Source organism: Glandiceps talaboti, chromosome 19 (genome assembly GCF_964340395.1).
Source record: "Glandiceps talaboti chromosome 19, keGlaTala1.1, whole genome shotgun sequence".
Taxonomy (NCBI): Eukaryota; Metazoa; Hemichordata; class Enteropneusta; family Spengelidae; genus Glandiceps; species Glandiceps talaboti.
The window spans coordinates 17,855,767-17,883,261 of NC_135567.1; the positions used below are offsets into that span (position 1 = coordinate 17,855,767).

The following is a 27,495-nucleotide window of genomic DNA, read 5'->3' on the forward strand; positions in this document are numbered from 1 at the left end:
ACTCCTGGGGAGTATCACACCGAACAAACGTACAATTGTACGCTAGATCATAGGAGTTAAACTTGTATCTCACACCGAATCTTATTATTGCAGGAAAGTGACAGGACTTGAAATCTTTCAAATGTTAATAAGGTAAACGACAAGTCTTGATTTTATGGTTTAATTTGGTTCAAGCTCATACCATCAACAGCAGACTAGCAACACCTGTTTGGTGGTGTAAGGTTCAAATCACAAGCAAAATATTTCAGACCAGTAGCATTCTATTAAATGTCTCCTCCAATTCGTACCCAGAAATGTATTCGTGTTCCCCATTTTCTTCTTCTGCTAACCCCCGTAAACTCTGCTTGTTCACTTTATGAGACAGTATGAGAAACACCGGATTATATTTTCAGGAAATACATACATGTGTAACTCAGAACGCACCAGAATACTTCAGCAAGCAATGAAACGATTGTGTATAGTTCTATATTCGTTTCTGACGTAAGTTTCCACGTTTCCTGAAATATTTACGTCATTTTAAAAGTGACCGCTTTGATATTTTAAAGTCAAGGAAACTGTCTATTGAATCATTTTAATGTTTTCCTCTCTTCCTTGCATTGTTACATTACACAGATCAGAATTATAATTAAAAAATGCCATCATTCGACAGCGTTCCTATCAAAGTATTTATCTGACAGGGTCTGAATAGAATACGTCATGCACTATAAATAGCATTGTGCGAGCTACGCAACGTCACACTGTTTTGAATCATTCGTGTTTCTTAAATAAGAAAACCCCATTGTTTCAATTCATGTCTACACTGCAGCGTTAATAGAAGCACAAAATATACCAGGTAAGTAGTTCTATGACATCTGAAACACTTAAAGTAGTAATTTAATTTTCGAAAGAACCCTACACTACGAGTTGATCATGGTTTGTTTATCTCGTTTTCCAATATGGCCGACTGTTCAATGGGTCGTATTTTCGAACTACGTATGTGGAAAATAAAATGTAAACATTGCAATATTTTACACGTTTTGAACTTGAAATATGCCTTACTATAGTTTTATGTTCGTGTATGTGTGTACGTGTACAAGGTGGAGTCTTTTATAATCGAATTGACATGTGATGTGATCAGCAGAGGGGTAAATTCCCCGTAAACGGTAAAATCTATTTTAGGTCGTGATCACAGTACAGTGTGCACAACCATGGTGGTTCTAGGTGTACATGCAATGATGCGTATTGGTAAAATATAAGCTTACCTCCACGGTATAACATGTATGCATCCGTAGTATTATTACACTAAACATTGATATGTACTGTTGTACAGATACACACTAACAAAAATTCTGATGTCATATTTGCGCTGAAATACTATTACTATTCGTAGAAATGAGAACACAGTACGTGGAAAAATATCAATGTACAATGTAAACACATCATTATTTCAATCATGTACACAACTGGTACTTCTGCTTTCGTTATCATTTTATATTGTCCGAGTTGAAAGTGTAGCATAGACGGGTTTCACTGCCTAATGGTAACCAGTATTGAATGACAAATATAAAGTTACTATGACCAGGACTATGACCTCCCTGAGTACACTGTTTTATATCTTCAAATTCGTTATCATTCTCTGGTCCAAGTGTACAGCGTTTGTGTGTTTTGTTATCATTCAATGGTCCGAGTTCAAAATGTTCATGTTATTTATAATAATCACCCACTGGTGCAGTTTAATGTGTCCACTGTTCACGGCCAAACCCATTTGTTTGGTTTAATACCATAAATTGGTTTGGAATACACAAAAATTATGTACATAAATTGTAACTTGCTGAGTTTGCATGTATAATATATATGTATTTCAAATTTAGATAATACCTTTAGTAAACTTTTACTCAATAATTATATGGAATAACTTATACAATATAGTTTGGCCAAGGATGTATTGGAAATATTGCTTTGAGAAATATGACACGCCTCCTTTCCACTCTGGTTCATCCCTTACCAGGGCTCAAAATTAACAGTAGTCCTGTGTCCACAGACTATCAATTCTTGTTATGGTGCTACCATAATTTACAGCTGGTACCACTCATATTTATACACGAAAGTATTTAACAACACACTTATTTCCAATAGAGGAACTATTTTCAGTTCAGGAATATAGGACTGTTGGTCACCATCCTTTGGGTTAACAATTTCTGAAAATGGTAGCCCACTAGGACCACCAAAGAAAAATATTAATTTTTAGCCCTGCTTAATTAAGGAAAACTATGAGACTGCACAGATATTTGTGTTATTATTAGATATAACAGACAAGAAGTAGCTTTAGTTTAGTCGTTTTTAATCAGTTTTCCAAAAATTTATGGACAGTGATATGGGTTTGGGCATTTACTTTACATGAAAATTACACATAGGTTATATATTTATATATAGTTTAAGGGTTTCCTGTATGAGGATCTAAATTCTAATCACAGCAGAGTGGGACAGATGTGTTAGAATTTTAGGAGTGCATATTTGCAGAGCTATATGTTTTTCTGTTAATGAGCTCTACCACTATTTTGTCTTTGAAGTCATTTCTAAATTAAAAAAAAGTGAGTCATGGTCACGGTTACCAAATACCAAATATGTAACTGTACCCTTAAGGAGACCAAGCCTATTTTTACAGAATGACTGTACATGTATACATATATCTATAGGCAGTGAAGAAGGAAACAAAAACCACACTAAGGTACATACAATTGTATGTACGTCATATATCTATAGAATCATACATGTAGCTTGACAGTGAAGAAGGGAACATCGAACAAAAACCACACTAAAGGTACACACACAAAGATTCTCTAAGGTACATGTATATTGTATTATAGACTATGGTCCCTGTATTGGGCGCTGTATATGTATATCTTTAATGGCATACATGTACATGCTTTGTGGTTTTGTGTTGTGTGTACAGTAACCGTAAACCATACTGTACTATGTACCATTCTGTACAGCACGTATTATACTTGGTGCGAATGTACGCTCTCTCAGCTGAGTGTACCAGGTGATTTAGACTTGCTAAGAGTCAGTGTATGTCCTGTTAAACATGGTGCCAATGTCCACTCTCTCAGCTGATTCAGACTCTCTAAGAGTCAGTGTACGTCCTGTTATACCTGGTGCCAATGTCCGCTCCTATCAGCTGATTGTGGCGTGCAATGACTCACTTATGACATGAGACTGTCAGACACAATACTATTGTCTTTGACAATGTGATGTCATACCTTTGTTGTTTATTGTCAATAGGCAATTGATTTGTATATATATAGGCCTTGCAATAATTTCAGTGTCAGACTTAATCATTTACTGGTGTTGATTTGTTCATTTATATCAATATTTGTTACCATGGTGATTATTAATTTCTACTTATATCTGATGTGTCAGTCACCATGGTGTTCAATGTAAATATGTCAATTACATTTGATATGCTATTGTTACCATGGTGATTATTTTGCTGATTATTTCTGCTAATGGTGTCACTGACGTTTTTCTCTCCAGACAATGGAACTAGCATTGGATACCGATAGAAGTCCAGAAGTGACTTTAGATACTGATCGACTAGAAGCTAAATTAAACAGATCGGACTTTGCACAAGTTGTGTTCCAAAATGTAGCAGAAACGTACCCACCAGGTAAGATGTCTTTGAATGATTGCTTAATTTAGGATAGGTAGATTAATACTAGTTGTGTAGATATGTTGGCTTCCCACATGTAGACTAGTTTATTTAAAACTTTGGTAGCCCGAGTAATTAATATATTATGCACTGGTTAGCATTGGTACAAATGTATAGCACTCAAAACTAGATGAATAGTTACATAGATTTATGTACATTGTACTATGCACTGATTTGTTAGCACTATTGTAATACTGTTTTAACTAGGCTAAGTTGATTAATACAGTTGTATGTATGTATGTATGTATGTATGTATGTATGTATGTATGTATGTATGTATGTATGTATGTATGTATGTATGTATGTATGTATGTATGTGTGTGTGTGTGTGTGTGTATGTGTGTATGTATGTATGTATGTATGTGTGTATGTATGTATGTATGTATGTATGTATGTATGTATGTATGTATGTATGTATGTATGTATGTATGTATGTATGCATGTGCATGTATGTAGTGCACTAGATATGTGTATGAAGTGCCCTGCATGTACTATATTATTGATTCTTAGTTTTGTTTTTGTTTTTTAGATTTTAGTTTTTTCGTAGTTTTTGTCCAAGGTGTACCTGTACACTTGTAAATAATTACAAATTAATGACTGCAATACAGCCTACATATATCACTCAAATATCATTGGCTCTTTGTTTTTGTCCCAGGTGCACACATCGAGTGTCATTACACATTGACCATTGCAATACAGCCTACATCCAGAGATTGGGTTGGTTTGTACAAAGTTGGTTGGACGTCAGTCAAAGATTACCAAACATTCAATTATGTATCTATCCCAGCAAGAGTGGATGATAATGATATTGAAGCTACAGTGCTCTTCTCAGGTGAGTAATACTTTATATATTGAAATTGAACCTGCACAAACCAAGTTGAACAAAAAATATGGAATTTATACCCTGGTTTTTCTACATCACCACAATGCGTGTCTGTGTCACAACAACATTTGTCTATGTCACTGGTTCTGCTGTGTTCAAAATATGAGTCAAAATGTTCAAAATTATACTTTCCCCAATTTTTCTGATATTACTGGCGCTGGTATAATTATATTATTCTCCAATATATTTCTTTATAAATTCAGCCAGAAAATATTCATGACATAAGGGTTGTCACTGTGAGTCGCTAGACTCGTAAATGTATTGACAAGACCCCTTATGTCACTTGTATTTCCTTGGCTGAACAAACAAAAATATTGGGGAATAACATAATTATATTAGCACTGTTGATGAGTATATATTATTTGTTTATCCAAATCGTATTTTGAGTTAAGGGAAATGTCACTCCAGGAAATAAAGCTTTTTTGTTAACGTTAGGTATTGGAGAGTGATGTCATGGTTTTACATCACCCACATTTCATTAACCCTTTCAGGACTAGAAACTTTCCCGCCAAAATTTTTGAACAAAAATTCTTGTTTCTCTGTAATTTGTGGAAAAAGATCAACTTTATTTTAGATCAGAATTCAAGAAATATTACTTCCCAATGAAGTAATATTCTTAAATTTTAGAAAATGTTCTTACAATCAAGTTTCTATTTATTCCAATGTCGCCTCTAGGAATGAAAGGGTTAAACTTAGATATGTTCACCAAAAGAGAATTTTGCAATTTTACAATCATCAGCTTGCTCTAAAAAAACTAATTTTTGATAGTTACCAGGTTGGTGCATTGTGTTAATGTAGAAGAGGGCATTTTAGTCATTACTTATTTTTACTAATTAGTAGACTAGTACATTGTGTTCATGTACAAGAAGGCATTTTAGTCACTACTTATTTTTACCAATTACCAGACTGGTACATTGTGTTCATGTACAAGAAGACATTTTAGTCACTTCTTATTTTTACTAATTGCCAGACTTGAACACAATGTACCAGTCTGGTAATTAGTAAAAATAAGTAGTGGCTAATTACCAGACTGGTACATTGTGTTCATGTACAAGAAGGCATTTCAGTCACTACTTATTTTTACAAAGTACCAGACTAATACATTGTGTTCATGTACAAGAACGCATTTTAGTCACTACTAATTTTGCAGTTTTGGTTTCCAGCGAATAAGCGAAAACATGTCTATAGTGAAAATATCCAAGTTTACGAGACTATCATGTCCCATGAATGAAACTTCAAGGTAACTTTATTTTCCCTGTACTATCACAACAGGATATTTTCTAACACATTGTGTGTTTTGGTTTCACAGCATACTACTTACCCAAAGAGGATGGAGAATTCTACCAGTTTGTATATGTGAATAAAAATGGCGAAGTTAAAGGGGCTAGTACTCCATTTCAGTTTAAGACTCCCACAGCTGATGATTTTATTGAGATTGAGGATGAAAACACAGACATGTTATTAATCAAAACCAAGACGGCATTCTGTGAAGAAAGACTGAACCAAGCTAATGAAGAGAAGGCAAAACTGGTGAGACAACTGAGACGCTTTGAAGACACCCAGGACAACTTAACTCAGAAAATTACTGAACTACACAAACAGTTGGATGAAGAGAAGAAGAACTATACACAGCTAGAGGGATGGTACAAGGTGTGTATGTGTAGTGTATTATGATGAGAGAGAGAGAAAGAGAGAGAGAGAGAGAGAGAGAGAGAGAGAGAGAGAGAGAGAGAGAGAGAGAGAGAGAGAGAGAGTGTGTGTGTGTGTGTGTGTGTGAGGAGGGAGGGGAGAGACAGACAGACAGACATGGAGAGAGAGAGAAAGACAGACAGACGTACAGACAGACAGACAGACAGAGGTGGAGAGAGAGGGAGAGAGAGAGATGAAGAGAGCAAGAGAGCGAATACGTCATTCTTTTGATATACGTACTTTTAATACATTCTATAGCAGTTCACATTACAAAGGAGTGTACCTGTAATGTTCACTAATGATCAGTAGATAGCAACATGTCCTTAACTTCGGAGAAATTCATTTAAAATGTAAATCTAATGTTTTGTTTGTATCATTTGAACTAAACAGAAAGCACTGAGTACAAGTTCCGCTATCGAGAGCGATAAACATGGACTACAGTTGAAAGTAACACATACTGAGGACGAGATCAAGAAGTTGACTGAAGACATCGAGAAGAAAGAAAAAGCACTAGCAGAAGTTGTGAAGAAATCTGAGACGTGTGAAGGAAATCTTGAAGAACTTACCAAGGTGAAAGAGGATCTTGAGAGACAACTTGAAGACAGCAAGAATGAAATTGAGATGTACAAGGTTAGTTATGTCATATTGCCTTCATGAATAAACAGATAACTTGTCAATGTGTACATCCCAACTGTCCGTGGCACCAATAAATGAATGAATGAATGAAATTTATTTCACCAGATAACAAAAAAAAGATACATTTTCAAAGAAACATATGATAAAAATTTACAAAATGAATACAAAAGAAATACACAATTGTTATCTGATGTGGATCATGGAAAAAGTTCAGCGGAACTAGTTTTGTCCATGGTAGGTGATGTAAAATCAGGAAATGACTCTCCAGAACCCATACTTTATCAAAATGACTTCATTTCCTGGTGTAGCATTAACCTTTAACACTATAACAGTAAACCAGGAAGTTGTAAAAGGGGGAATTACAAATGATGTAGTTACAGCTACAATGATGTAGGCTTGGTTTTTCACTCATGTAATGTGACATTTACAGCTAAAATGATGTAGGCTTGGTTTTTCACTTGTGTAACATGACATTTACAGCTAAAATGATGTAGGCTTTGTTTTTCACTCATGTAACATGACATTTACAGATAAAATGATGTAGGCTTGGTTTTTCACTCGTGTAATGTGACATTTACAGCTAAAATGATGTAGGCTTGGTTTTTCACTCTTGTAATGTGACATTTACAGCTAAAATGATGTAGGCTTGGTGTTTCACTCGTGTAAGATGACATTTACAGCTAAAATGATGTAGGCTTGGTGTTTCACTCATGTAACATGACATTTACAGCTAAAATGACGTAGGCTTGGTGTTTCACTCATGTAACATGACATTTACAGCTAAATGATGTAGGCTTGGTGTTTCACTCATGTAACATGACATTTAACATTTTCTCGTCTTGTTTTCTTCAGGAACAGTTCACTGCTGCTGACATTGAAAATAAAACATTGTTGGAACAAGTTGCTGCATTGAAATCACAGCTCTCTGATACGGACCAATCTCTGATGAAAACGAAGGAAGAAACCAACCAATTACAATCTAGAATTGATGAAGAGAGAAGAAAGTTTGAACGACAGTTACATGTAACATCAGCTGATAAGGTAAAATAAACACACTATGATGACGTGATATCAACTGATAAGATAGTCTAGTTACTAAACATGTAGTTGTTCTCTACAATCTCTTTCTAACATAGAGTCAAACGGACAAATTGTATCAAAATCTAGCTAAAAAATCTCCTGCTAGGGAAAGGATGGACAGAACGTGTCAGTAGTAATCCATCACACACTGGCAGTCATTTGTAATTGGTAACTTCATTCACTTTACTACTACAAACTCAACCTCCAGTTTGAATGTAAGTGATGTGAGGATGCGATGGTGTCGTCACGTTATATCAACACATAAATTATCGCTGTTGGTGGTAAAAACAGAATTCTGTGCTAAAGACATCCATTTGACCCCATGTTACATGTGATATCACCTGATAAATTATCATGAACAGTTGTGACATGAGACATCAACTGTTACGGTAACACTGACAGGTACCTGTGATATGTGACACCAGCTGTTGACGCCAGCTGTACCACAGACAGTTGTGACATGTGACCAGCTGTTTTGGTGAAACTAACCCCATGTTACATGTGACATCAGCTGTTAAAGTATCACGGACAGTTGTGACTTGTGACATGTGACGTCAACTGATAAACTAACACTGACAGGTGTGACATGTGACATGAACTGGTTAGGTGAAACTAACCCCATGTTACATGTGACGTCAGCTGCTTAGGTGAAACTAACCTCATGTTACATGTGATATGAACTGCTTAGGTAAACTAACCCCATGTTACATGTGACATGAACTGCTTAGGTAAACTAACCCCATGTTACATGTGACATGAACTGCTTAGGTAAACTAACCCCATTTGACATGTGGCATGAACTGCTTAGGTAAACTAACCCCATGTGACATGTGGCATGAACTTCTTAGGTAAACTAACCCCATGTTACATGTGACATGAACTGTTTAGGTGAAACTAACCCCATGTTACATGTGACATGAACTGTTTAGGTGAAACTAACCCCATGTTACATGTGATATGAACTGTTTAGTTGAAACTAACCCCATATGTGACATGAACTGTTTAGGTGAAACTAACACCATGTTACATGTGACATGAACTGCTTAGGTGAAACTAACCCCATGTGACATGTGACATGAACTGCTTAGGTGAAACTAACCCCATGTGACATGTGACATGAACTGCTTAGGTGAAACTAACCCCATGTGACATGTGACATGAACTGCTTAGGTGAAACTAACCCCATGTGACATGTGACATGAACTGTTCTGGTAACACTGACTCATCAATGCTGCTCCTAAACTCTGGAATTGTTTGCCAACAGAACTTAGACTTTGTAGCTCTATTGACATTTTTAAACGAAAACTGAAGACTCATCTTTTTATGAAGGCGTATGCCTAGTTTTAATTTTGTTTCATTAGTTGCTACTTTTATCTATGAACTTTGAACTTGTGGGACTTTGAACGTTTTTAACTTTTATCCCTTTTCAGTATGTATTCCTTTCACCTTTTTAGTTTTGTTCAGCGCCTCTGAGCAAACCCTATTTGTTATACTGGCGCTCTATAAATGTTATTATTATTATTATTATTATTATCAATCATTTCAGGCTCATATGTCCACATTGGAATCTAAAGTGAAGAACTATGAGGACAAGCTGGCCGCCTTAGAAGAGACCAAGACATTACTAACTGAAGAATTGGATACTCTCAAACAAGTACAATATAACATGTCTAAAACTATGGAAGTAAGTACAATTAAAAAAGAGTAACATAAAGGTTCTTATCACTACAAGTCAAATTTCCATTGTCAAAAAGAGTAACATAAGGGTTCTTGTCTCTACAAGTCAAATTTCCGTTGTCAAAAAGAGTAACATAAGGGCTCTTGTCACTACAAGTCAAATTTCCAGTGCAGATTCACTGTTTTTGCTGGTCCCTATGTTCATGTACATTGCATATGAACGCAGGTAACTAGTGATTCCATTTGTTGTTCTCAATTGGCTGAGACGACCAACCACCCAAAAATGACAAAATGTAGCTAATTTAGAAAGTTTCATTGCAGGAAAAGACTGATGAAGCAGGCAATCTGAAAACACAACTACAAAGACAAAAACTGGCCTATCAGGAAAGGGAAGGTGAATTAAAGGAAGAAATCAAGGCATTGAGAGATGGTTTAACACAGTTAGCCGAGGTAAGTAATAGTTAAAGTGGCCATATGGATGAGGATTGGACACTGAGCATCTTATTTTGTGTCCGACACTGAGCGTGTTATTTGTGTCTGACACTGAGCGTCTTATTTCTGTCCGACACTGAGCATCTAATTTGTGTCCGACACTGAGTGTCTAATCTGGTCCGAAACTGAGCAATATATTTGGTATTTGTTTTGGACTTTTAGTTCCGTGGCTTTTACAATGGGCTTCATCCCTGCATCTGTAACATGTCATTTCGCAGACATACAACATTCAATTTCTTTCAAACCTTGCACAAAGGTGACATGTCAAAAACTCATGCAACTACCCCAAATACATCACACTTGTACTCACCTCATGCGGCTCTGTCCCAAAGACAGCAAACTTGCACACTCACCTCATGTGCTACAACCTCAAAAATAGTGATATTTGAAATTAATATCTTTTTATCAGGAGAAAGAAAAACTAATCAAAGAAATCCACAAAAAGGAGAAGGAGCATGAAGGACCTTTGTATGCTCTCCAAGAAGTGAACAAACACTTGAAAGACCGGTACGACAAACTCAAGAAACTGCATGAAGAGTTAGTGAAACAGAGAGATGACTTGGTGAAAAAACATGTGACTGTGGAACAGGATAGGAGTGACTTGCAACGAGAGAATGACGATCTTAGAGAACGTCTTGAGATGGGTGCTGCTGCCTGGACGGAGAAATACAAGGAGTGTAAGAAGTTGGAAGGCAAAGTAAAGAAACTGAGGAAAAGTACATCAGTGACGGAATCTTCAAAGGATAGTCTGGAAGACAGTCTGGGAAAGACTGGTATGTTTAATTCTGTAATCTTTGTCAACATTTGCAGGGGTGAACAAATCCACTTGTCCTGGGTCCGGGACTAGCAATTTTTTTGGGCGGACCACACAAATTTGAACTTGTCTGGTCCGACCAGTACCTTACTGTTAATAACTATGTTAAAAAGTTGTCTGAATATACAGATTCATAGGTAAGATTTCACATTTGTGTTTCACATTAGCAGCTGCTGGGACCACTAATTCTTTCAGCAGGACCACTGGATTTTTTAAGGCACTGGTCCGGGGACCACTAGTTCACAAAATGATTTGTTCACCCCTGATTTGTGATAAAAGATATGTTAGGTACACATAGAATATAGACCTCAGCAGTGCGCCCTCTAGTGATGGCCAAATTTTGTTGTTGGGAGTCAAAATAGAAAAAAAAATTTCTTGTGAGTCACCACATAGTAAGAGATAGGAGAACACCAAATTTGGTGCATCACTAGAAATTGTGCACGTCAATGGCACGTCAAATTGGCTTAGAGGGCACACTGGATCTGGGGGATGATAGAAAATAGACAAAATAGTTAAAATAGATGCGGGTATATTATAGACACTAAGAATTATAGATATGTAGTTAGGATATACTCAATTATATGTATCATAGAGTAAAGACCCTAAGAATTATAGATGATATGTAGTTAGAATAGACTCGAGTTTACCTATCACAGAGTATAGAATTATACAAAATAGTTTGTTAGAATAGTATGTAGTATACCTAGCATGGTGTGTCGACCTAAATTTATGGATATGTAGTTAAAATAGACGTAAGCATGGCTATCATAGAGTATAGACAAACAGAATTATAGATGATATGTAGTTAGAATAGACTTAAAAGTGTGGTAGATATTGTAGTGAATAGACTGTAAAGTTTATTCTCTGTACATTTCATGCAATCTTAATTCATTTATACTTTTTACAGAAGAACAAGTTCAAGAAAGTGCCGATGTGAATTCATTTGAAGGGGTTAAGTCCACGCAGGCTATTGCCTTTGATAGTGTACTTCATACACAGCTGAATGAGTTGGAGAAAGAATTGGAGGATAGAAACAGCAAATGCGTCAATTACAAACAACTGTTGCAGGTATGTACATTTGGTGTTTATTGTCTCCACTGTAAATATCTTCACGTAATTACAATCTGAATGAATTATAAATTCACTCTTTATACTATTGTTTCATTATACTATTGTGATATTTCATACTATTTTTATATTTTATTATACTATTGTTTCATTATACTATTGTGATATTTCATACTGTTATATTTTATTATACTATTGTTTCATAATTGTTTCATTATACTGTTATATTTCATTGTACTATTGCTTTATTGTACTATTGTTATACTACTGTTTCATTATACTATTGTTATACTATTGTTTCATTATACTATTGTTATACTATTTACTATTGTTTCATTATTTTTTCTATTCTTTTAGAAGGAAAAGGCCAAATGCGATGATGTAGAAGACAAATACAGACAAAACATGGTTGCTGTGAAGGAAGAATTAGATGAAAAGAGAGAAGAATGTGTTAAACTTGAACAAGAATTACAAGACGAGAGAGCTAGGTCCCAAGACAAAGAGAAATGTTTGGAGGTAAATTACAACACAGCATATGGATCTGTAGTTTTGTTTACCCAGACTCCCACCACTGTGGGCTCTCCCTCGAGACCACCCAGATTAGAGTCTGTGGAAACGTAATCTAAAGTAGTCTCGGTTACCCAGACTCCCTCTGCTGGGGCTTTACTTCAAGACCACCCAGATGAGAGTCTGTGGAAATGTAATCCAAAGTAGTCTTGTTGACCCAGACTCCCACTGCTGGGGCTTTACTTAGAGACCATCTAGTCTTGGTGACCCAGACTCCCACTGCTGGGGCTTTACTTCAAGACCACCCAGATGAGAGTCTGTGGAAACGTAATCTAAAGTAGTCTTGTTGACCCAGACTCCCTCTGCTGGGGCTTTACTTCGAGACCACCCAGATGAGAGTCTGTGGAAACGTAATCTAAAGTAGTCTCTGTTACCCAGACTCCCACTGCTGGGGCTTTACTTCAAGACCACCCAGATGAGAGTCTGTGGAAACGTAATCCAAAGTCTCTCGCAATGGAAGTCACACATACAATACAACTTTCATCGAAGTCATGAAAAGAATTCTATAAAGATTGGTTTTGAATCTGTCGGCATGTTAACACTACAATTTTAATGAGTATCAGATAACCGTTTATATTCACTGAAAATTGTTAAAATACCAATAAATAGACATTGTACATGTAAAACAGTGATCAGTATTACAGAAATAGGATGAAATCATGATCACCATTGAGGGCGCTGTTCTGGGTGTGAACACAAAAATCATTATTTGATTCATCATGTATACAGGTACAAAAAAAAAATAGTTTACTGAACACACAGCTGATGTAGTGCTGTTCTGGGGATACAATATTTTGAGTTCGTTATTGTACCTAGTAAAGCATTTTGAGTCAAATCGTTCGAGTTGCATCTAGTGCAGTTATAGCATTTGTCATTTGTATATTTTTTTTTAGGAGGAAATTAGTCTGTTGAGAGTGGAATTAGAGAAGGAAAAATGTGAGAGAGAGCAGAAAGATGAAGCGTACTTTGAACTTTTGAAGCAAATTGAGAGTTCTAACACGTCATTGCGTATGTTGTCATGCCGTGGTTTGAACAACAACACTGAACCAGCTGATGGTACTGGTAATGGTTCAATGTTTGTAAACCCATATGAAGAAGATGCCAGACGACTACGGCAACAGTACAGCAATGAAGGACCACTTGTTAGGGGACCACCACTACTACCACCACCACCAATGCGACCACCAGTCATACCACGTGGTTGGCCAATGCGACCACCACCGCCACCACCACCACACTGCTTTGGATTACCACCACCACCACCACCTCACATGAGAGGACAGCTACCACCACCACTAATTCCACAGGTCGTACCAAACACTACTACTCCAACAACCACTAACAGAGTGCCAGCTGACCAGCCTGACAGCACTGATATCTTAACAGAGGTACTCAATGATACCTCTTTGATTGCAGGAATGACATGTGCCGGTAGTCATGGTAACACAGAAACTAGAATTGATGTAGAGAACCAAGCTGCAGAACCACTCACTTCAGTAGATGAAACAGTGACTGAGGACAGGTTAGTTTTGTTTCTGAATGGCTAAAGTCCTTAGGAAAGGTTTGAACCACAATTGTACCTCAGTCAACCCAGCTGTATAATTGGGGACCTGGTAGGATAGAGGTTGCAATGTGAATGCTTTAATCCTATGTGTGCCCTAGTCAACCCAGCTTTATAATTGGGGACCTGGTAGGATAGATGTTACAATGTGAATGCTTTAACCCTATGCACTTATAGAGGCTGCAATGGATTGTATGCTCCCCAGGGAGTTGGGGAAATAAATGGCCACTGTGCCACTCTACGTGTATATGTAGATTTCTGCCACAGATGATAATTGTAAAGTGCCATGAGCACAGTGTAGGATGAACATGCCATTGCAATGTAACCAAATAATTTCAGGCAACACACACAGGATAGAATAGAGTTGATTCGTAATTTATTCCACCAACTTGTGTAAACGTATTCCGTATTACATCACTGACTTTGTAATCCTTCTTTTCCAGGGATGAAACAGGACAAGAATTCCATGATGCACCGGAATATCCAGATCAAAATGAAGGTGTTCCCAGATGGTGTCCAGAATGTCGTCTTCTGTTCCCACCATCCTGCCCTCAAGACACGTTTGATGAACATGTACAGAGTCACTACGGAAGACTGTGTCCTATGTGTGGTATCAAATTCCCTAAATCGGAATCATCTCAGGATGACTTTGAACGCCATGTACAGCATCATTTTGAACAAGACAACTAAGTAGTCAATATGGATGACTACATGCAACTTACCTACCATCATTTGACAACTGTACTGTCAACAAAAAATGTCATTAACCATTTAATGACTTGGTTTCTGTAACTCTATGTAATTACACCCTATATATATCAGGGTATCAGGCGTTTAAAAGAGTTAATTGATTGGGTGTCATTGACCTCTACAAGTTACAAACCAGCAAATTGACAATACTATTAAAATTTGAAGTTAACTGTAATCAAAATATACCATACTTTAGTAATTTTACAGTTTACCAATCTAAATATATGATAACAGTTATTTACTTTACCGTTATACAGTTAGTTAGCTGTGCACAGAAGCTTATATTGGACTGTAATCTAAATATATGATACCAGTTATTATATTTACAGTTAACCATTCTCTAAATAAATGATACCAGTACGTTGTTAGTGTTAATGTGAATCCGGAGATGATAGTTTTGTGAGTGTGTGTTTTATTATTTAATTTACGTAGTGTGAATATACATGGGTTTGAGCTCGTATTCAGAAAGACAAAACAGTAAATATATACAAGTAATACAACTAGTAACACTAAAGTAAAGCACTTTCTCTATGTGATACATTTGTTTATAGCATTCATATTACAATGAGTAACACTGAAGTAAAACACTTTCTCTGTGCTGCACTCATAGCATTCATATGAAGTGTAAAAGTATACTGTTTCAGTTGGTTTATTTACAAGCCTAGCATGTGGCCTTTCTAATGTGGTCAATTAGCAAAATGAAACAGTATACTTTTACACTTGATATGGATGTTAGAAACAATTGTGGTACATACAGAAAATGCTTTGCTTGGTGTTTTGGGTTGTACTTGATATGGATGCTATAAACAATTGTGGTATATACAGAAAATGCTTTACTTTGGTGTTATGGGTTGTACTTGATATGGATGCTATAAATGATTGTGGTACATACAGAAAATGCTTTACTTTGTTGTTATGGGTTGTACTTGATATGGATGCTATCAACAATTGTGGTATATACAGAAAATGCTTTACTTTGGTGTTATGGGTTGTATTCAATATGTTCTTGTACAATGATGACCAAGGGTTCGTATTACTCAATAAGAGTAACATTTCGCCTGTTCAAGTCAACAGGCTATGTCAAACTTTCCAATTGCTGGCTTTACCACTAGATATACAGTAAGGAGAAGGCTACTATAGGAAAGAAAGACTTTTTTGTAATCTATGGGTTCTGAAGAGTTATTTCATGATGTTACATTACTTACAATTACTTACGACTTTCAGAGAAACATCAAGTTGATCTTATGCCTTTATGCCGTATCACTTCTATTGGCTATTGCATTATGGGAATCATTAGAAATAATATATTCAAGTTACACACTGAATATTCATGAGTTCTGAGAGCCTATTCCCTTCAGTGTAAGACATCTCATGAATATTCATTCTGTAATTATGAATATATTATTTGTGCTGACTCCCATGATGCAATGGCCTGTAGCAAAGATACCCTGTAAAGGTACAAAATCAACTTAAGGTTTCTCTGAAATCACAAGTAATTGTAGGTGATGTAAAATCATGAAATGGCTCTCAAGAGCTAATAGTTTAGGAAAATGACTTCATTTCCTGGAGTCGTGTTCCCTGAATTATTGTGAATGAATTAGTTAACCAAGACCAATGCTTAAAACTGCACTATCTGTAAATTTAGTAATAATTTTTTGATCAGACAGCCAACAATATATTCACTGAAAATTATTAAAATACCAATAATTTATATATTGTACGTGTCAAGTAGAGATCCCTTTTATCTATAAGTTGTGTAGTAACAAGTTGAATGAAATCGTGATTCATTTGGGGTGTTAATTTTTGGGTGTGGACCCAAAAATCAATTTAATTCGATCTATTGCTTCACATTATGTGTACTGCTACACAAATAGTTTATCTACAGGTGATTCAATACTGTTCCGAATGTACAATATTATGATTACATCTTTATGTCTAACAGAACAGTTTAAAAGTGGCGATATTGATGAGAATTGAATATTTATTTTGGCTTTTTAATTGATAAAACAATTTTATCATGGCTTCCTACTTGAAAAATCAATGTGAAACAACATAGACCAAGTCTGTGTTTGTAACTCAATAAATTGTAAAGGACTGATAAATGTGTAAAATCTTTATAATTGTATGTACATTAACAAACTTTTAAATATATTTTAAGCTTTGTGCAATGTATTGAGTTACAAACGCTTGGTGTATGTTTTTTCACATTGAATTTTCAAGTAGGAAGCCATGATAAAATTACTTTATAAATTAAAAATCCAAAATAAATACCCAATTCTCATCCATATGGCTGCTTTAAAGAAAAACATTCTTGTCACCGCTGGTAAAGCTTTAAAGATCTACAATTACCAGTTTCTATTTATACTATATGTATCTCAAGTGTCAACTTATGTCTTGCTGTTAGACCTTCAGGCTTTCTTCCGATACGATGAGTGACTGAAGGTCGCTTCATTAAGGGTGGCGACACTCAGTCGCTTGTCGTATCATATCCGAAAAAAACCTGAAGGTCTAGCAGCAAGGCTACAGTCATCTATAATTTACATTTTAAGAGCTGTTACGGTGATTATTTGAGACATAATTTATTGTCACAGAGGGTGCATGTAAAGGCTGGGGTATGGATTTGCCTTGCAGTGAGAGTAACTAACTATACATATGCCATTTATTCTAGAATCTTATCGCGGTATTTATTCAGAGATCTGAAAACAAAAGAAAATAAAACTTGTTGTCGTGATAAAATTTAATTGCATGGTAATAATTTGTTGTCCAGGTATTACTTTGGCAGAGGTTTTCATGGTTTGTTTTCTAAACTTCACATGATAGTCACATGATAGTCACATGATAATGATTTGTCATTCAGACATTACTTGTCAGTGTATTTCATGGTTTGTTATCTGAGCACCACGTGATAGTCACATGGCCATGTTTTGTATTCAGACATCACATGATTGTCACATGACACTGTTTTGTATTCAGCCATCTTGATATTTTGTTGTCATTGCTTCTTCCATTTTGACAGAGTTGCACATTTAGAAAGTTGTTGACATTTGCTATCAGTATTTGCCTGTGTGAAAACTAACTCAGCTTTTTATTGTGACGAAGTGTCAAATTTCTTTCTTTTGCAAAAAGTTTGTGTGGAATTCTGTCACAAAGAAGAAATTTTATTAGAAAATTTTCAAACTAAGCTTTGTGTGTTTAGTTACTCTCGTCTCTATAACGTCACTAATTTTGGGTAACTTTTATTTTTGTTATTCAGGGGAAAACAACTGTTACAATTGTTCAGTTGTTCAGTATTTGAACCACATAACAGGTGTTTGTGTAAAATTTACATACTGGCACATTACAAGGTGTTTTTGTAAAAACAACTGTGAGTGTCACAATTTATTTTATCTCAGCAAATAGCAAGTCATATGTGTTGCCATGGTGATTGAGCTGAGTGGCTGTAAAGTAAAAATAAAAGATTACAATGATTTTATGTTGTTAGTTGGCATGGCAACATCTTAGATGTATCTACACTAAAACTGTCATTGGTTTCTTTCTGCTTTAATATGCTAATGTAAAACAAATTTACTGCAATAAATAAAAAAAAGGTGTACCTTTGGAAGTATATATATATATATATGTGTTGTATGTCAGATATAATTGAAATATATATGTCAGATATGACTCAGATTTTGGTGTACAATAATAGCTACAGGCGTTATTGGAGTTTAAATCCATGTACGAGGCTGTCATTATGAATATGATATGATATGATATGATATGATATGATATGGTGTTCCTCGACAGAGGCTGCCGTCACATGGTATATTACATAACTTTATTACTATTGCTATAAATCCGTTGTGAAGCAAATGTTTATGTGTACATGTGTGTTAGACTCTCTCAGTCTCCTGAGCATTACTAGCAGACTGTTTCGTATGTAGCGATATTACTTGTACTATATTATATCTTAGTAACTCTGTGTAATATTCTTGTACTGTGCACTCTCATCGACTACACAGCTCTAACCATTCCTTGACATCTTACTGCGACAACTGTCCGCGAAGACCAGCGCAATAACACATCAAGGAATGGTTAGTTCTATGTAGACGATGAGGGCGGACAATACAAGGACATTATTAGATAGAGTACAAGCTTAGTGTGCGGTACATATCATAGTCTAGTCTAGTATAGTATGAAGATAACGTAGTATGGAATATGGTCTGTCAGGAACTAGGCTATACATAGCAGTACATACAAAACAGATTGCTAACGATGCTCAAGAGGCTGTGACAGAGCTAGTCTAATGTGTGTGTGTGTGTGTGTTTGTGTGCATGTGTGTGTGTTTGTGTTTGTGTGTGTGTGTGTGTGTGTGTGTGTGTGTGTGTGTGTGTGTGTGAAAGAGAAATAATGGGGTAAGAAAAGGGGGTAATATATTTGAGCATATGAAGAGGATAGTAAAATCTTTGGAATGGCAAGTTCGAAATGAATGCGACATATCAATGTCTACTACAGACCTTGATAATGCAATGATTTGAGTGTCACATGAATATACGTCTGAGCTAGACTCTCTCACAGTCCTTGCAGCTTCGTTTTAATAGCTAAAACTTGGGTTTTGTATGTATCTACTGCATAATTGTACTCATATACTAGTATCCCAGTATCCTAACACATCAACAAAATGTTAGCCCTATGTGATCGATGAGGGCACACAGTACAGGGCTAGGGCCATAGGGATACTGGGATACTAGTATACAAGTACAATTATGCAGTAGATACATACAAAACAACCCAAGTTTTAGCTATTTATGCGAAGCTTCGAGACTGTGAGAGAGTCTAACATCTGAGCTAGAAGTACTCTATTGTTTTAGTACTTTACAGTGATAGAGTCGCCATCGTCTAGATTGTAATTCGTTTTAGTGACCTCCGGATCGAATGCATGACACAACATGATTCCAAAGACCACGTCATTCGGAAACATTCCAGCCAATCAGAAATCGTTCTCGTAAACCGGAAGTATATTATGACAAACTTTCAGGTCATAGCGGGGTCGTCGAATATTTGATATCGAACTATTTTGTACGATCTGTAGATCTAAGCGGATCAACTGAATTTTATATTGAATACAGGTGAAGTATTTCTCTGTTTTATTTGCCCCCACCCTCGATCTGTAATAATAACGTTAGCGTTAGTTACAAACAGTATTCGACTCTGTATCTACATCATAGTACATGTACTAGGTTTGCCCTAGTCCTGCTTGCATACGGAGGAATTCGGGACTCGATTCTGACAATTGTCCTTATTGTCAAGTCAGTAATACAGACTCGTGCACCGTCATGGAAGCAGGACTAGGTTTGCCCAGGAGACTGTAATTTGTAAACACTTGCGACCGTACAAGTCAACGTCTAGACTAAATTAGTACTAGTACCTCAACTACAAGACTACAAGAAGAGAGAGAGAGAGAGAGAGAGAGAGAGAGAGAGAGAGGGAGAGAGAGAGAGAGAGAGAGTGGGAGGGAGACAGACAGACAGACAGACACAAACACAAACAGACAGACAGCAAAGAGACCGACAGATAGACAGACAGAGACAGGGACCCATGTACACATTTCTAGATTGACATTAAATATGGATATCAATGTTATCATAGACTGAGATTTTCTACACTAGCTAGAGAGAGTGAGAATTTGATTTCCAACCCTTTCTGTAGAATATAGTTTCTATACAGCAACTATACTATAAAAAATAATGTTGTGTTTGTCTATCTGTTAATAGAGTGCCTACATAACAAGATGGCTGATCCAATGTTGTCATGGCGTCGCCAATGGAAACCAGACCTTAGTGCAACTGTGTGGCAAACGTTTGTTATAAAGAAAGCCAGATATCTTATTAAATGTCACTTCAGTGAAGAGAGTTATGAAATATTGATTTATGATATGAATTCTATGTGGCATGAAAATTGTACAAGTAAAAGATTTAAGAAGAGAACTAAGGCAAGTATGCACAATCTCACAAAATAAAATATGTGTTTCGATATTATTCCCCAATATTTTTCTTCATTCAGCCAAAGAAAATATGAGTGACCTAAGGGGCCTTGTCACTACAAGTCACTAGCCGATTGTGTGACAATAACTACAGGTAGTTTATACCTTGTTTCCATAGTAATAATGAAAACTACATGGACTAACACCTGTAACCATTGACAACTGTGTTTCCATAGTGATGATATGTACTGTCTAATGTATGTAACCATTAGTAACCATGTCTAATCTAATCTAATCTAATCTAATCTAATTTTCATATATAGGGCATTCCATAAAACGATACACTTTACAAAGCACAGAAACACGAGTACAAAAACCAAAAACAGAATCATAGTGTAGTGAATTCTATGTAGAAAAATGTCGTCATAGTGATGATATAAACTAATGCACGTAACCATTGACAACTATGTCGTCGTAGTGATGATGTAAACTAATGCATGTAACCATTGACAACCATGTCATCATAGTGATAATGTAAATTAATGCACGTAACCATTGACAACCATGTCGTCATAGTGATGATGTAAACTAATGCATGTAACCATTGACAACCATGTTGTTGTCATAGTAATCATGTTTATATTTCTTTCAGGAATTGAATCCTTCAGTTGAAGCACCAGTAACACGACTATTAGATCACCTACAGAGTAATCTGACTTGTCAGCAGAAAGATGTAAAATATGATATAGATAATGAAGATGACACAATGACCATCACCATCCAATCAAATCTGGCAGCTGGGGTACCGTTCACATGGAAATGTCATTGTTACCTAGCAACTAATGATATGGTTAGTATATTATATGTCTTTATTTGGCAATGTACCAGTCATATATAATGTTGCTTAGCAACTAATGATATGGTTCATATATACCCATTACTTGACAATGTACCAGTCATATATAATGTTACTTAGCAAGTAATGGTATGGATTATATATACCCATATTTGGCAATGTTGTTTGTCTTAAGACAGTGTTGCTTAGCAGCAAATGCTATGGTTTGTATAAATCCTTATTTGGCAATGTTGTCCATGACTGTTGCTAAGCAACTAATGGTTGTCTGTCTCATGACAGTGTTGTTTAGCAGCTAATGATATGGTACATATATACCCATATTTGGCAATGTTGTCTGTTTTAGGACTGTTGCTTAGCAACTAATGATATGGTACATATATACCCATATTTGGCAATGTCTGTCTTATGACAGTGTTGCTTAGCAGCAATAGTATAGTTAATATATACCCTTTATTGGTGATGTGGTTAGACATTGTACCAGTCATATGGCACTGTTGCTTAGCAACTAATGGCCTGGTGAGCATACATAATTTATCTTACCACATCAGTTTTGACTATGATTGGTCAATTTATATTTTTACAGATGGGAATTCATCTTACAACACCACTTTTAACTATGATTGGTGAATTAGAAAGAAGACAAGAAGAATTAGAAAGTTTGTTGCGTAAAAAAGACAATGAAATTGAAGATTATAAGTTAGGAGGGGCAAAGGTGTCACGAAGTAAGTTGTCAAAATCATCAATTGTTCTTTAAGAAATGTTTTACCAAATGATACAATATTCTAATTTATATATTATCTATGCTTTTATTGACATTAATTGTACCAGAAAAAATGTAATGGTTATCATATACATGTACCTATGCCCTGATCAATTGTTCTTGATAACATTTAAAATGCTAAATGTCAATTTTCTTATGGCATGTTAAAAATGTCATCATATTCATGTTTAGTCATCATCAGAAAGTGTCTTTCTAATTTCACAAGACACAGTGATCACAACTGACAGTAAAATAAAAATTACAAACGAAATGGAAGCTGATCTCTAAATGTTGATAATGGTACATTTTTTCAAAGATTGAAGCTGTCTAAACTAACTATATGATACCCAAATGATTCCATGTTCATTTATGATAGTATACCAACTCTGTTAATAATTTGTAACAACACAACAAGTGAATTCCAATAGGGAACTTGCAGACCCGCCATGTTGAATGCTGCATCATGGGAAATGTGATAATATATACTAATCAATTAGTATTGTAAACAATGTTGAGGGTAATTTTTTCAGTAGCTCCAGATTAGGTATTACAATAACCACAGATAATCCCATAGTCCTTTGCATCTGAGCAGGCTCAGCCAGGATTGAGTGTACACATATAGAAAGTGCTTTACTTCAGTGTTGCTCATTGTAATATGAATGCTATAAATGATTATACACATATAGAAAATGCTTTACTTCAGTTACTAGTTGTACAATTTCCTGGTACACTGCCAGTATTAATAGGTTGAGGTTATTAAATAATAGCACCTATTTATTCATCACATGACCATGAGTACTGTTTCCACATAATGACACAAATCATAAGACAGATATCACTTTTGCAGTAATGATACGAACAGTGATACAACCAATGACTAGAGGTGATATCAGGTTACAAGTGATTTGTCAAATACCCATGCCAAGGAATTCAAAGAGACAAAATGCAAATCACCATCTGAATCTTGTGTCATGTGACTCAATTGTCATGTGACTCAATTGTCAGGTGACTATAACAAAAACAAAGTCTGCCAACACAATCTGAATCTTGTATGTTGTTAAACGTTGTACATGTGTATGTACCAGGAACTTGTATTATGTTATGTTATTACCAAGTTACGTTATTTTGAATTTCTTCTAATGTTTAATTTTTTACAGAACATTTGGAAACTGTTCCATTCGATAGAAAGGGGTTCTTAAATGAAATGAACCTGTCAAAGGTAATTGTACCTCTTTTGCTTCTACTGGATGCCCAGTCTCGGTTACCCAGACCCTCGCTGATGGGGGCTCTGCCTATGAGACCTCCCCAATGAGAGTCTGGGGAAATGAGAACCCATGCAGGAAGTAGCTTTTAGAGCAGTGCATGCTGGTGTATACTTCACATTTACTATTGTATGCTTAAGCAATAAACCACCCCCTGGGGATGGTATACTAAGAGGTTTTGACCAGTGAACGAAATATATGCACGAGCGATAGCGAATGCATATATTGAGTTCACTGGTCAAAACCGAGTGGTATACCATTCCCAGGAGGTGGTTTATTGCTATTATATTATACCAGTATATTGAAAATATCGGAAACAAGATAAGACGCAACATTTGCTGGTTTCATTTGCACCCCCATCCCTGCACGGACTACAACGTTCTAGATGAACGGTGAACATCAAAATTTGGACGCATGCCAACTGTGCATTATCGCTCATTTTAGACGCGCTAGTTCGATGTCTAGACCAATCAGATCTCACAATTTGTACCATCAATATACTGGTATAATATAATAAATGATTTATGTTCTTTCACAACAAGTTATCACTTCCCAAGTGCAAACACTGCCAGCACTCGTGCAAATACCTGATTCGCCGCACTTGAACTTGCACGTCATTGGGATCTGTCATTATTTCACCTAATGAAATCAGTTCAAAAATAATAAATCTATTGTATTATATTTCAGGGATTTGAGAGCCAAGTAAAGACCCAAGGAAGTTCTGCCTTCAATCAAAAAGGACAAGATTTGTATCTGAATGTAATGATGAAGAATGCATGGTTGCTAAGAGACAGAACTGAAGGTAGTTACAGAGGAACATCACTCCAGGAAATATATGCTTTTTAATATATCGTAAATTTCGTTTTTGGAAGGTCATTTCATTATTTCACATCACATAAATTTTGTGGCAAGAATAACACTGTCCTTGCAGTGGTCAAGTGTTGCCCCCTGGGAGTCACAGATATGCACTTACAGTGGTCCAGTGTTGCCCCATGGGAGTCACAGACATGCATTTACAATGGTACAGTGTTGCCCCATGGGAATCACAGACATGCACTTACAATGGTCCAGTGTTGCCTCATGAGAATCACAGACATGCACTTACAGTGGTCCAGTGTTGCCCCATGGGAGTCACAGACATGCACTTACAGTGGTCCAGTGTTGCCCCATGGGACTCACAGACATGCATTTACAGTGGTCCAGTGTTGCCTCATGAGAATCACAGACATGCACTTACAGTGTTCCAGTGTTGCCCCATGGGAGTCACAGACATGCACTTACAGTGGTCCAGTGTTGCCCCATGGGAGTCACAGACATGCATTTACAGTGGTCCAGAGCTGCCTGATGGGAGTCACAGACATGCACTTACTGTAAAAAATATACCTATATATCTGTCTTTAATACCATGCATAAACGTAAAATATGGAATATATACTCTGGTCGTTCTACATCACAACAAAGTGCGTGTATGTCAAAACAGCGTGTGTCTACGTCACTGGTTCTGCTGTGTTTGAAATATGAGACAAAAATGCTCAAACTTGCCATTATTTTCCTCGATTTTTTTTATATTACTGGAGATGATAGAATTATATTATTCCCCAATATGTTTCTTCATTCAGCTAGAAAATACTCGTGACCTAAGGGGCCTTGTCACAACTAATCTAACCACTCGTAGTGACAATGGCCCCTTAGGTCACTCGTGTTTTTATTGACTGAATGAAGAAAAATATTGTGGAATAACATCTAAGTGTATTTAGGTAACTAATGATATTGTTTGTCAGTTTTTAACTGTGTATGTTAACTAATCTTTGCAGACATTGATGATGATGATGAGGAGGAGGAGGAGACGACAACCGCAGCTACACAGAGTGCCTCTATAGGTCAAAGGTTACCACCATCCTATATCAGAGGACAGGTCTCTCCATCTACATCACCAAGGAAACTGTCACCAAGGAAACAATCATCACCACATAAAGTATCATCACCTGAATCTTCACCTGTTAAGGTATGAATCTGAATGGATTGTATACTCCCCAGGGAGATGAGGAAGTGTAAAGGGCTGTTGTGCCGATATAGATCTGTGCCAGGGGTAATAGTTGTAAAGCGCTTTGAGCACAGTGTTGAAAAGGGCGATATAGAAAATTAACATTATATTATTATTATATATCTGAAAAATATTTATCTGACAAGACAGTGTGAGAAATATACCACTTGTGTTTCAAACTGCATGTTATTGTATAAAACCCACCACATAAAGTGTACGTATTTATTAAAACCCACCACATAAAGTGTACGTGTTTATTTACAGGACACTGAATTAATACGAAGACAAGCACTGGAGAAAAGACTTGCTGCAGAGGAAAGTAAATTATCAACAAAGAAAAAGAAAACCAAGAAAGGTTTATTTTAATCATTAAGGTCATGAAATGAATTGATTTGAAAGAAATTTGTGATTATGCAAAACTAAGGTTATTAAATTAAAGTATAGTTTTAGATGACTATTGTACACTTATTGCCTGGCTATGAGGGCAATAATAGACGTTTATTACCCCAAGGGCTGGCTATGAGGGCAATAATGGATGTTTATTACCCCAAGGGCTGGCTATGAGGGCAATAATAGATGTTTATTACCCCAAGGGCTGGCTATGAGGGCAATAATAGAAGTTTATTACCCCAAGGGCTGGCTATGAGGGCAATAGTAGATGTTTATTACCCCAAGGACTGGCTATGAGGGCAATAGTAGATGTTTATTACCCCAAGGGCTGGCTATGAGGGCAATAATAGAAGTTTATTACCCCAAGGGCTGGCTATGAGGGCAATAATAGACGTTTATTACCCCAAGGGCTGTTCCACAATATTTCCCAAGGCTAAAAGCCAAGGGAAATGTTGCTTCACAACAGAATGAGGGGTAATATGACATCTACTGTTGAAAAAAGAGAGGTCATAATTGTGGTTTTGGATACACTTTGATGTATTTCCTGGCTATGAGGGTGCTCTCTTACCCTGAGGACAGTCATGTAGCAAATTATTCCTGAGGCTGAAAGTCGGCGAAAATAGTTGCTACATAACAGCATGAGGGGTAATATGGCATCTACTAGTGCCCAAATTTGGCAAGGCAATAAGTGTTATATAACAGCATGAGGGGTAATATGGCATCTACTAGTGCCTGAATAAGGCCAGGTAATAAGTGTTATATAACAGCATGGGGTGTAATATGGCATCTACTAGTGCCCAAATTTGGCAAGGCAATAAGTGTTTTATTATACATCACATTCTCAGGCACTTATTCTTTCTATAGTTTAAAGTAAATCACCGATAGGACACCTGTGTTACTGTAATAGTGCCATAGGAAAAATAGCCAATGAATGTGTCCTCTGTATGTAAATTCATAGTGATACCCCAAGGGTTGTTATGCAGTAACTATTTTCCAAGGCTGAAAGCCGAAATCATTCTATGTTGTCTTTTAATATGTATTTGTGTTGTCTCAAAATTATAGGTACTTTGAGGAGTTATTGAATGATTCATGTGATCAACTGATCTTTTCTTGATTATTGTATGATTTATTTTCTGGCTTTTGAAGTAACTTTATGTTTTTTTGTACTGTGATATTTAGATTTTTAAATTTTGTAATTTGACCTCCACAGATCAACTCCAAAGCTATGCATTGAGAGGGCGCCCTCTATCATCTATTTCATAGTATATACATGATATCTGTAAAAGTTTTGCATTCTTGGTAAAATCAATAAAAAT

At 36.2% G+C, this 27,495-nt stretch overlaps 2 protein-coding genes across 2 annotated transcripts; both read left to right on the forward strand.

Annotated features, from left to right (window-relative positions):
• The first annotated feature begins 708 nt into the window (after positions 1 to 708).
• On the forward strand, positions 709 to 18,505 carry LOC144449873 (uncharacterized). The gene is made up of 13 exons (XM_078140420.1): positions 709 to 832; positions 3,514 to 3,646; positions 4,344 to 4,520; positions 5,881 to 6,221; positions 6,651 to 6,890; positions 7,749 to 7,937; positions 9,523 to 9,660; positions 9,975 to 10,103; positions 10,555 to 10,918; positions 11,867 to 12,027; positions 12,385 to 12,543; positions 13,488 to 14,116; positions 14,599 to 18,505. The coding sequence occupies exons 2-13, from the start codon at positions 3,517 to 3,519 to the stop codon at positions 14,843 to 14,845; spliced, it is 2,904 nt and encodes a 967-aa protein (XP_077996546.1). The 5' UTR covers positions 709 to 832; positions 3,514 to 3,516; the 3' UTR covers positions 14,846 to 18,505.
• A 1,410-nt stretch (positions 18,506 to 19,915) lies between these two features.
• Positions 19,916 to 26,363, forward strand: LOC144450333 (non-homologous end-joining factor 1-like). The gene is made up of 8 exons (XM_078140932.1): positions 19,916 to 20,013; positions 20,659 to 20,876; positions 21,520 to 21,717; positions 22,307 to 22,445; positions 23,641 to 23,702; positions 24,433 to 24,547; positions 25,560 to 25,750; positions 26,054 to 26,363. The coding sequence occupies exons 2-8, from the start codon at positions 20,676 to 20,678 to the stop codon at positions 26,153 to 26,155; spliced, it is 1,008 nt and encodes a 335-aa protein (XP_077997058.1). The 5' UTR covers positions 19,916 to 20,013; positions 20,659 to 20,675; the 3' UTR covers positions 26,156 to 26,363.
• Positions 26,364 to 27,495: the final 1,132 nt, after the last annotated feature.